Source organism: Salmo salar, chromosome 11, assembly GCF_965601325.2.
Source record: "Salmo salar chromosome 11, fSalSal1, whole genome shotgun sequence".
Lineage (NCBI taxonomy): Eukaryota > Metazoa > Chordata > Actinopteri > Salmoniformes > Salmonidae > Salmo > Salmo salar.
This window is the reverse complement of record NC_138301.1, coordinates 28055205-28067500: the sequence shown is the minus strand read 5'-3', so window position 1 is coordinate 28067500 and position 12296 is coordinate 28055205. Positions and strand designations below refer to the sequence as shown.

The following is a 12296-nucleotide window of genomic DNA, read 5'->3' as shown; positions in this document are numbered from 1 at the left end:
CTCCCGGCTATTGGTAGAGCACGGTGCTTGTAACGCCAGAGTAGTGGGTTTGATTCCCGGGTACACCCATACCTAAAAATGTCGTTTTGGATAAAAGCGTTGGCTAAATGGCATATATTATTGCGTTTTCTATATCGGGCGTCAGTGAGTGTGAGTTATTAAAGAGGAACTGGAAGCCAGCAGAATGGCAGTTGGCCTTTTGTTTGCCAATTAACTTTTAACAGTATTCTCCTGACAGACAGGGCTCTGTTCGGGGCACTGGGAGAGACGCCACTACAGCAGGGCTGAAGAGGCGTGACCCCTTCAGTTCAATGGCATGTTTTGCTTTGCTTGGCTGTGTTTCAGTGACCAGGAGTGATATAGTTGAAGAGCTGTTGGCTGGGGAGAGGAATGGGAACGTGAGGAAGGTGCCAGGTACCCACCCTACCCCTGGGAGACCGCTTCCAACCAACTCCCTATGGCTCCTCGATGCCAGGCTTTGTCTATCCTTCACACACAGACTCATTAACATACGTACACACAGACACACACACCCACACAGTACACAAACTCATAAACACACTCAGACAGGTTCTCTAGGGTACAGTGAACACATGTAATTAAAGTGTAGCTAATGTTTTTGTTTGGTAACCTGAGTGAGCGCTGTGTGTTAGTCAGTGCCAGGTACCAGGTACTAGACTGTGGCCATGTCCAAATACGCATACTTACATACTACATACTTAAACTGCATACTATGTACTCATCCTTGGATACTATTTAGCATGTACTGTAGAATATGAATGGAGTTATAGGCCTACTCAGGCTGGTTACAGGCAGACTATCACATTGGACCTATACTGTGGTCCATATAGCCCATCTATCCTATTTAAAAAGAAGACAGACTGAAGACAGAAACAGACAATTTGGTTAAATTTCAACATATTTATTAGTGAAACTAAAGTGCTGTAACATATATAAGTTAAATTAAATAGCTTAGTACACACACCAAAACCTTTCAAATGTTCAAAATAAAAAGACTATTACACAGAAAACTGTGAAAACTGAGTGCGTCGCAAATTCAGAACCGCAACATAATAAACTAAAGCACTTATCATTGGGAACGATCCATAAATTAAATAATTAAATAGGTAGCCACACCTACAAAACTAAAACAATTCAAGTGGCCTGACTAACATGACATCAATACCGCAGCCACATCCTGAGTCCCTGGTGGCGACACATTAACAAATCAAAAGATGGTTTAGTATTTAGTTTAAAAGCTCTGACGAAGGCCATGAGAACAATAAACACTTTTCAATGAGAAAATAGAAAGCCACTTAAAATGTTTTTTTTTTTTTTAAACTACTTCTGTTTTCAAAGATGTATCCTACGATGCAATACTAATTTTAAGGAGAAGAAAAACTACTTAACTTACATTTGAACACCACTGCAGAAGCTTCGCTATTCGGCATCTTCCCAATTAAGAAGCCTAGTTTTGTTGTATGGCTACTTGAAGAGAACTAGGGCCTATCACCCCCAGCCCACCTCTTCCAATGCATTATGGAAAAGTGTTCATCTAATTGTGCTAGATGAAGAACCAAAAGGAGTATAACATCCTGGCATTTAAACCATTATCGATTTTTGGAAATTCACATACTCTATTTTCACATACTGAGACCGCGACATGATGATTGCGTTGTTTTCCGTTATTCATTGATTTCAATAGCATTTCCCCATATCTAATTGATTAGCTGTTGTTAAAGCTGAAAAGAGCATGACATCCGGGCATTTAAAGTATACTCGATTTTCAAAATGACGCATACTTTTTATTTTTTGCATATTCTAATGGCCTACTATTTAGGATTCCAGTATGGGTATCCCGGCCAACATCTCAGCACCCCCTGCAGCAACTTGCACCCCCCCCCGCTTCTCCTTCACACAAGTCCAAACAGCTGATGTTCGGAAAGAGCTGCAAAATCTGGATCCCTACAAATCAGCTGGGCTAGACAATCTGGACCCTCTCCTTCTAAAATTGTTGCAACCCTTATTACTAGCCTATTCAACCTTTCTTTTGTATCATCTGAGATCCCCAAAGATTGGAAAGCTGCCGCGGTCTAGACCCAAACTGTTATAGACCTATATCCATCCTGCCCTGCCTTTCTAAAATCTTCGAAAGCCAAGTTAATAAACAGATCACCGACCATTTCGAATCCCACCGTACCTTCTCCACTATGCAATCTGGTTTCCGAGCTGGTCATGGGTGCACCTCAGCCACGCTCAAGGTCCTAAACGATATCATAACCGCCATCGATAAAAGACAGTACTGTGCAGCCATCTTCATTTACCTGGCCAAGGCTTTCGACTCTGTCAATCACCGTATTCTTATCGGCAGACTCAATATCCTTGGCTTCTCAAATGACTGCCTCGCCTGGTTCACCAAATACTTCTCAGATAGAGTTCAGTGTGTCAAATCGGAGGGCCTGTTGTCCGGACCTCTGGCAGTCTCTATGGGGGTACCATAGGGTTCAATTATCGGGCTGATTATTTTCTCTGTATATATCAATGGTGTCGCTCTTGCTACGGGTGATTCTCTGATCCACCTCTACGCAGATGACACCATTCTGTATACATCTGGCCCTTCTTTGGACACTGTGTTAACAAACCTCCAAACGAGCTTCAACACCATACAACACTCCTTCCGTGGCCTCCAACTGCTTTTAAATGCTAGTAAAACTAAGTGCATGCTCTTCAACCGATTTCTGCCCGCACCCTCCCGCCCGACTAGCATCACTACTCTGGACGGTTCTGACTTAGAATATGTGGACAACTACAAATTCCTAGGTGTCTGGTTAGACTGTAAACTCTCCTTCCAGACTCACATTAAGCATCTGCAATCCAAAATTAAATCTAGAATCGGCTTCCTATTTCGCAACAAAGCCTCCTTCACTCATGCTGCCAAACATACCATGCTGTAAAACTAACTATCCTACCGATCCATGACTTCGGTGATGTCATTTACAAAATAGCCTCCAACACTCTACTCAGCAAACTGGATGTAGTCTATCACAGTGCCATCCGTTTTGTCACCAAAGCCCCATATACTACCCACCACTGCGACCTGTATGCTCTCGTTGGCTGGCCCTCACTACATATCCATCGCCAAACCCACTGGCTCCAGGTCATCTATAAGTCTTTGCTAGGTAAAGCCCCGCCTTATCTCAGCTCACTGGTCACCATAGCAACACCCACCCGTAGCATGCGCTCCAGCAGGTATATTGCACTTGTCATCCCCAAAGCCAACACTTCCTTTGGCCACCTTTACTTCCAGTTCTCTGCTGCCAATGACTGGAATGAATTGGAAAAATCTTTGAAGCTGGAGTCTTATATCTCCCTCTCTAACTTTAAGCATCAGCTGTCAGAGCAGCTTACTGATCACTGTACCTGTACACAGCCAATCTGTAAATAGCACACCAGACTACCTCATCCCCATATTATTACTTACCCTCTTGATCTTTTGCACCCCAGTATCTCTACTTGCACATCATCATCTGCACATCTATCACTCCAGTGTTAATGCTACATTTTAATTATTTCGCCTCTATTGCCTATTTATTGCCTTACCTCCCTACTGTTCTACATTTGCACACACTGTACATATATTTTTCTATTGTGTTATCGACTGTACGTTTGCCTATGTGTAACTCTGTGTTGCTGTTTTTGTCGCACTGCTTTGCTTTATCTTGGCCAGGTCGCAGTTATAAATGAGAACTTGTTCTCAACTGGCCTACCTGGTTAAATAAAGGTGAAATAAAATTAAAAAAAATACAATCAATTCAGACACGGCCTGTGTGTGTCAGTCAGTGCCAGTTACCATGTGCTGTGGGTAGGGAGCTCACCTGGACTCCTCCAGCAGTACTAGCAGGCGGCAGCGTGGTGTCTCGGTGGCAGCGATATGACCCAGCGTCCCAAACAGACGCTCTGCAGAGATCACGTCATTGATGGTCACCTGATGCACACACACACCCAATATAAATGCACACACATACACACACATGCGCACACACACACACAAGGGAAAATAAAAAGGGCATCAGCTAACACGTTGTTCAGAACATTATAGCACAAAGACGCTGAAAGACAAAACATGTTTTCTGAGTGTTTAGGTGGACCTGACCTCCAGGTTGTTGATCTTGTGCAGGTTGAAGTGGTGCAGGCGGTAGATGAGGAAGGATCTCCACAGGGAAAGGCTGACTACAGGGTTCCCCTCTGGGTGGATGGTCAGCTGGTCCAGACGTCTCACCTGGGCCAGAGCAGCCAGCTGGGGAAGACGGCTGACGTTGGTCTCCAGGAAAATCAGGTGCTGTATGGAGCATACCATAATAAGTCAGAAAACCAGTCAATGAGTGGCCATATCAGTATCCTATTGGCCAATGAGAACCCTCAGTTTAGAACTCCAACAGAGATCATGTGTTTCCATGGTGAGAATATGACTCATATCATAGTAGCCAATGAGAAGACTCTTTATTGAACAGTATGTAATTTGTAGAACATGTGTTCTCACAGATAGGTTGGGGAACTTGACCCTTATACGTGGCAGTGTTGGCACGATCGCATCAAAGTGGATGTAGCGGAAGGCTATGACAGTGACGGCCCCTGCAGTCTGGACCCCCCAGCCTCTCTCCAGGGCCTCCAGGGCCCCGAGGCCAAACAGGCGCAGGGTTTCCCCATCCAGCTCCGCCAGGTGGCTGTCTGACAGGGAGAGGCTCTGCAGGCTGGCACCCCCTGCCTCAAGGAGCCTGGAACACACAGAGAAACAGACAGTCAGCACACACACCTGTGAGGATGGGCACCTGATTTGTTACAGAGGGTGCCCAGTCCCCCCTAGCCCCACCGGTAATTTGAACATGATGGTGGCTCCCTAGGTACATTAAGTAATACCCACCCAGCCAACTCTCCACCCACCTGGCATAGTCATACGTTTCCAGGATCCTCTGGACTATCATTAAGACAAAGCTATCTTAGTTTACATGTGTCTGAAGAAGTGGGTCAATCAATGGAGGGGAGAGAAACAGCAGTGAGCAGGGTAATCAGAGTTAAGTGACTGTAACATTTGTCTTTCAATGCTGCCTAATTGCTCTCCATTCTCTGTGACAACAGTTGAAGTGCCCTTCCCTGATAAGGAGTCGTGAGAGTAGAGAATCAGGATGAGTCTCAGGGAGACATGATCTCTCTGTCCCTGTTGGAGCCTCACTAGCTGCCCTGGGTCTCTCTGCCTTCTCTCCCTGCCTCCCAGTCTGCTGACACTCAGGGGACCTGCTGCATACCAGAGGATCATATGGCTCCACGGACCAGCAGTCCACACCAGCCATTAGAGTTCACCCACCAACAACCTAATCAGTCTATTCATATTTTACACCCTTTAGAATGTAACACCGCTGATCATGGGAAAAGAAAACACAAGGGAGGATTAATCCTGGAGCTGTAATCCTATAGGCCAAGTCTTGTTGTGCTGATTGTTACAGAGTCAGGGGAGGGAAACAAGGCTTCTTTAAAAAGCCATCGTTGTTGTCACACACCAAACCTGATCCCCTGAGGGTCACTTCTCTCTCTCTAGAGGACTGAGGAATGACTCCTACCCTCCTCTCTGTCTGCTGGCCCCTTTTAGTGCATCTAAGACCTGGCAAGATGCTGTCCAGGTAAGCAGAGACAGAGAAAAGAGAGGAATCAAGGAGAGTGGTCTGAGAACCTGTAAGAGAGGCTTTGTACTGTGAGCAAGAACAGGAAGAAGAGATGATACAAAGATGGTCAGACAGGTGTGCTGACCCAGAAAGAGAGGGCTGAAGTGGGAAACAGGGAACATTCTGGTACACATGAAGGTGTATTGGAACAGAGGAGAGATTAAAATGTTGATTGACTTGTGATTATCATGTAATAACCATGGCAGGACATTCTAAAGACCACTATCAAGGCTGCTGCTGCAGAGGGACACAAGGGAGCAGTTTGTTAACAAGCTGCAGGGTTACAGGTCTAGAGTTGACTCCAGCCCTAGGAGAAAGAAAGGTGAATGTGAGCCAGAGAGATTCAGGACACCAGGGTTAAAGGTCACATAGCTACAGCGTTAAGCCATGTTTTGGCCACCATGACTACTGTGTCTCTAAAAGGGGTTCCCTCCTCCCTCCATTCTAAATGCACTGTCAACATTTGCTCCTGTCTTAATTCTTCTCCAGCTCAGGTCAGACTGCTAATGCCAAACAGAGATGACAACATATGTTTCCTTTTACCTGCTGAGGGGCAGGGGCCCATTTCAGTCAACCCTATCATTTACCACTCCAGCTTGATGTGGAAAGGGGAGCTTGAAAAGGCCATTGACTATACTGATAAACACTTACAGCATTAATACATCAATTCTAGCCAACTAGGTATAATTACACAAGGTTAGCCAAGGTTCATGCCTCTGTGTGTGCCAAACATCACCATTTTTCAGTGACAAGTGTTCTGAAGTTATGAGGTGCATGACTTTCAATGGGCACATTCCTTTAAGCTAGTTACTCAAGGGAAGTAAAATCAAACGATTCAACCTACCTGCATCACATCTATTTATCTTTATGTGGTTGTTAATTATTCAGCAGGACTTTAGCTGGCCCTCTCTCACATGCTCTTTCAAAGACGATGATCCAGGTGTCTTCATACGGCAGCAGCAGTAACGTGTGAACTGTCCCACGCTGATTTTTTTGTGATGAATGTGAACATTGCCGGTCACACCCAGGGAACAACAAATAGCATATCCAGAGCTAATGGAGCTAATCATGTGAACGCCAGCAGTTATTTTTTCTCAGAAGCAGTGTGGGGACAGAGCAGAGGCCAGCCTCCAGGCCCTCCATTTCTCAGAGAGGAAAACCCTCCACACCAGGGGGTCCCCCTGCTCCCTCTGCCCCCCCTCCCCGGTCCCAGAGCAGAACCAGATGTGGAGGACAGAGAGAGACAGGCCCAGCTCTGCAGCTCTGCCCAGCGTGTGGGAATAAAGAACCCTGTCTGTCTTTTGAGGATTAAGGAAGAATATACCAGACCAGGACAGACTATCAATCCAGAGATAAAGCAAATCATTCATGCTCTGATTGTTAACTTCATGGAGCTTTCACAAATTCACACCTCCACAGAGGCTGGTAACCCTTACCATGAGATGATAGAGGGTCATACCTGTAGAACATCACATCTATAAATCACTGCTCAGTCCATCTATCATCTCCTCTTTTATACTTTCAGGAATAGGAATATTCCCATGGGCATATTTACTGTAAAATATCTACTGTAAGACACCCAAAGGAGTGAATACCAAGCATCAAAAACATACATCAACTACATGAAACAGACAGAGAGGTGACAAACTGCACTTAGACAAAGGACAGTACGGTTTTTACAGCGGTTATAGATGTAAAACATCATAAAATGGTTATTCTCTTTTATCCTATTGAACAATTGTGCACAACAATAAAAATCGGTTAAGGTTACACATAAGTAGACCACATCACACCGTATGGTGAATCACTTGAGCCCTAGCCTTGGCCCCTTTCGCAACACAAACTGCTATAAGTGAGCCTATAAGGGAATTAGGGCCATGAAGGATTGTGCTTCCGGGACATTTTCATATCCTGAAGCAAGAAAGCAACATATAATAATAGTGGTTGACACAGCCACAGTGTCTATCTCAGCCTGACCCCTTATAACTCACAGGCCTGGTATACAGTCCCTCCAGGAGAAGTTAGGGCTTGTAACGCTAGGGCGTAGTGGGTGCAGAGTCAGGAGCAGGAGGCAGAGAATGCAGGGTAGTGTTATTTATTTAACACACAACGGCAAAACACAAGCCGCCCCAACAGCGAACTAGAGCGCACACCAAAACCAACGTGCCCAAACACATGGGACAAAAACAGGTCGGCGCAACATACGCACTCGCACTTCAAAAATACAAATGAGCGTGCATACACAAGCAATACAGTACCAAACAATCCCGCACACAGAGCAGGCGGGCCTCCTGGCTAAAATAGCCCAGCTAATCAGCCCAAACCAAAAACAGGTGCACACAATCAACGAAAAGGGGGAAAAGGAAATCAGTGGCAGCTAGTAGGCCGTGTCGTGACAGGGCTGCAGCACGGGGGCTAAGCCTGGTCAGGCCAGGCCAGGCTGGGGGAATGGCCATATGGAGAACACGGTCTCACCCTCTAAACCTCACAATAAAGTTAGCTAGCTAAGTAATGGGGCCCTGTGCAGTTTTGTGAAAATCATCAATGTAACGACTAACGAGTGTTAGAGGGTGAAATGTTGAGTGTGTAAAGCAGAGGGAACCATGTCTCTATTGAGGGAACCGTTATAGATGAGGGATATCCTTTTGTATGCTAGTGTATAGTGTAGACAGTCAACAGGAGGCTGGTGAAGGGAGGACGGCTCATTATAATGGCTGGAATGGAGTGAATGGAATGGTATTAAAACATAGAAACCATGTGTTTGATGTGTTTGATATTATTCCATTAATTCCGTTCCAGCCATTACAATGAGCCGTCCTCTCCATTTAAGGTGCCACCAGCCACCTGTGGTAGACACTAGTCATCTGACACATATGGAACCCGGGAGAATGAAACAAAATCCTCAAATGTGCTCCAACCATACAGTTTTATTGGCTAAACTTGAAATAACTATAATGTGTGAACAATTATAACGGGACCATGTTTTCTTGCATTGGAAGAATGTTTACATTCCAATATCCTATCCCCTGTGAGTATGTGTATCAGTGGAGGCTGCTGGAGGGAGGATGGCTCATAATAATGGCTGGAACGCAGCAAATGGAATGGTATAAAACACATGGAAACCATGTGATTGATGTATTTGATACCATTCCACCCATTACCACAAGCCTGTCCTCCCCAATTAAGTTGCCACCAACCTCCTGTGATGTGTATGTATTCCTGGGTGTGGTGTAGTACCAACTTGGGGTCTCGAGGACTGTTGGGGCGACTGGTGGAGCGTATCCGGGTCTCACTGCCCCCTGTTGGCCTGTCCGGAGCCGACACCGGACTCACCCGTCTGGCAGAACAGAAAACATATTATGTATACCTCTATAACAGTCCTGCAACTATAACTACTGTCTTCCAGAGCCCAAAGTGCCACCCCTATGCATGGCCCCTCCCCCCCTAACGTTACCTGAGCTGCTCATCCGGAGAAGGTTCCAGTGCAAGGCCATTGGTCTGGGCGGGACTGTGGGCGGGGCTTGCTTCAGGGCTGACTTCCTCCTTGGCTCCGTTCTGAGCCGGGAGCTCCAGGCAGGCTCTGACCCCCTCCCACTGCAGTGCTGCATTACGGATGGCCAGACGCCGCTTCTCCTGCACACACACATAAACGCACGCAGACAGGCACACACACGATCACACGCGCACACACATGCACAAGCACACATGCATGCACAAACACGCGTGCACACACAAGGAACAGAGCAGGGTTCAGTTGGCATTGGTCCTCAGCAGGGCACACAGAGGACAGGATGATATTATGAAACTGAAATCTCTCTCCTGCTACAGCCTACAAAGATATTCCACCTACCTTGCTTGTCACTGAGGAGTCCTGAGACTTGAGTCCAAGTTGAGTGTAGAACTGCTGAGGCGCAACATGAGCAGGACTCTATGAACACAAATACACATGTACTGTTTATCTTCAAAAAATAAAACTTAATATGTTATTCTAACTGATAGACTGTCACTTAGCTTACATTACTTATAAACATGCCTATCTTACCAATACCTAGTCTCGGTTACAGTTACAAAGGCTCTGTCTGTAATAACAAGGTACAATTTGTGTGTGCTGTACTGTATATGCCCCATATCTCTCAACAACTGTCTCAGCATTACTGCAGCAGCAGAATCTGTGTTGACTGTAGCAGAGGCAGCAGCAGTACTTCTGTGCCATCCCCACCCTGCAGCAAGGAAGAATGCAGCTCTCTCTCTCTTTCTCTTCGATTTCATTTTTTGTTGTTGCCTTTATTCAGTTGAGTTTTGATACGCACAGGTATGGAATGGAATGCTCCACTCCCACACACAGGGGACGGCTGGCAAACAGGATTGATAGTGGATCATTCTGAGACTACATGAACCCTCACGGAGCATTCCAGTTATCATTATTTCCTCAACTAGCTCAATTAGCTGGCTTGGATTACACACAGGCAATTAAACTTCCTCCAGACTCCTTGCTGATTTCTCAGTATGGATCAGTCAATGCAGCAGGAAGGCAGGAACACACACATCAATATACAGAATAAAATGAGCAAAAATATAAACGCAACATGTGAAGTGTTTCATGATCTGAAATAAAAGATCCCAGAAATGTTCCATTACCCTGTTAGTGAGCATTTCTCCTTTGCTAGATAATCCATCCACGTGATATCAAGAAGCTGATTAAACAACATGATCATTACACAGGTGCACCTTATGCTGGGGACAATAAAAGGTCACTGTAAAATGTGCAGTTTTGTCACACAACACAATGCCACAGATGTCTTAAGTTTTGAGGGAGTGTGCAATTGACATGCTGACTGCAGGAATGTCCACCAGAGCTGTTGCCAGATAATTAAATGTTCATTTCTCTACCATAAGCTGTCTCCAACATCGTTTTAGAGAATGTGTCAGTACGTCCAACCGGCCTCACAACTGCAGACCACATGTAACCACGCCAGCCAAAGACCTCCACGTTCGGCTGAGACCAGCCGGCCGGACAGATAATAAAACTGATTAGTATTTCTGTCTGTAATAAAGTCATTTTAAGGGGAAAAACTCATTCTGATTGGCTGGACCTGGCTCCCCTGTGGATGTGCCAGGCTCCCAAGTGGGTGGGCCTATGCCCGCCCAGGCCCACCCATGGCTGCGCCCCTGCCCAGTCATGTGAAATCCATAGATTAGGGTCTAATGAATTTATTTCAATTGACTGATTTCCTTATATGAACTGTAACTCAGCGAAATCATAGAGATTGTTGCACGTTACGTTTATATTTTTGTTCAGTATAGATACAGTACAGTATGCATTCTCTAACACATAGAGGTACAGTACAGATACACAATGATTGAACAAGCATGTTTTGGTCATTTTAACTGAAACCATAACCAGTCTCAAACAAAGGTTGGTGGGATCTGATATTCTACAAGAGGAACTGAGCACTTAGAAACCCTGTAGATAGAACAGTTCGGGAAAAGATCATGGAGGAAAAAGACAAATGACTATTGAAGTGGATTGAAAAACTTTGAGAATTGTAGCTACAGTCACTGTTATTTGAGTCCCCTTGGAAACCTAACTGTCAAAATCTAAACATTTGAAACTTTTATTTCTAAACAGAAGACACCAAGCCAAGCTACATAAATGCAGGGTTACTGGGGTATAGTGGGTTGAGCCTTCATCTCCCTACTATAATGCTCCCATTGATCAACTCATGGTTGGGCGGTTAATGCAAAGCAGATGACTCCTCTTTACATGACAACCGAACACCACAGTGCATTTCAAGTAGTTAAGAATTAGTGGCCATTGAGGAGCAACCCTCAGAGCGCTTTAGGTGTCATCTGAGATAACTGCTTACCGGTACCTCAGCATCAACAGAAATTGCTTACAGACATATGACAGCATATCATACAAGTTGATATACATGATTTAATACATTGTTCAACATCAAAAATGGCCCTCTTGTCCTCTCCTTAAACAATGCACTTATAGTCTAACTCCCACAACATTAGTCATCCTCATCCACTGTCTACAAGGGGCTATTGAGTGTATGTTACATGTGCAATGAGTTTAAACAAAAGCACACCTAACATCCTATTGTACTCATTATAAACCCTAATGGCTAGCAGATGATAAGCATGTTCATATTTTGACTAGTTTTGGCTCTTCATATGAATAAACAAGAAATGTTTTGGATGTAAAAACTTTTTAACAAACAGCATTGAGGGCCAAGGAGTTTGGTTATTGTCCAAATAAGCACTTTCCACAAATTAAATCTGTATGGGTTAATTATATTGTTGCCATGCATCCGACAGAAAAGCTTATATAACACATTAAACGCCACAAAATATGTAAAATATTTGGTTAATGACTTAAACTCTCACCAGCTAGTCTGCTCAGTCCGTATCAATGACTTGTGACATTATTTGGATTCCACTTTATCATTGTGGAATTTTTCATCTTATGTGACAATCAGCCAGCTAACATCAGTTTTATATATATCAGAGCAGAAGAACATATTGGTCAGTCAACATGGCGAGATATCTGCGATAGTAACAGTATAGTACAGT

The 12296-nt window shown here is 44.7% G+C and overlaps 1 protein-coding gene across 2 annotated transcripts in view; it reads right to left on the bottom strand.

Annotated features, from left to right (window-relative positions):
- LOC106562345 (leucine-rich repeat-containing protein 49) overlaps positions 1-12296 on the bottom strand; it is a 57069-nt gene that overhangs the window by 5873 nt on the left and 38900 nt on the right. For both annotated transcript variants that reach the window (XM_045689289.2, XM_045689290.2), the window contains 6 exons: positions 9568-9645; positions 9172-9350; positions 8959-9054; positions 4541-4775; positions 4154-4339; positions 3876-3985 (listed from right to left, as the gene is read on the bottom strand). In XM_045689289.2, the coding sequence (XP_045545245.2) occupies positions 3876-3985; positions 4154-4339; positions 4541-4775; positions 8959-9054; positions 9172-9350; positions 9568-9645 (884 nt within the window). The remainder of the gene's footprint in view (positions 1-3875; positions 3986-4153; positions 4340-4540; positions 4776-8958; positions 9055-9171; positions 9351-9567; positions 9646-12296) is intronic.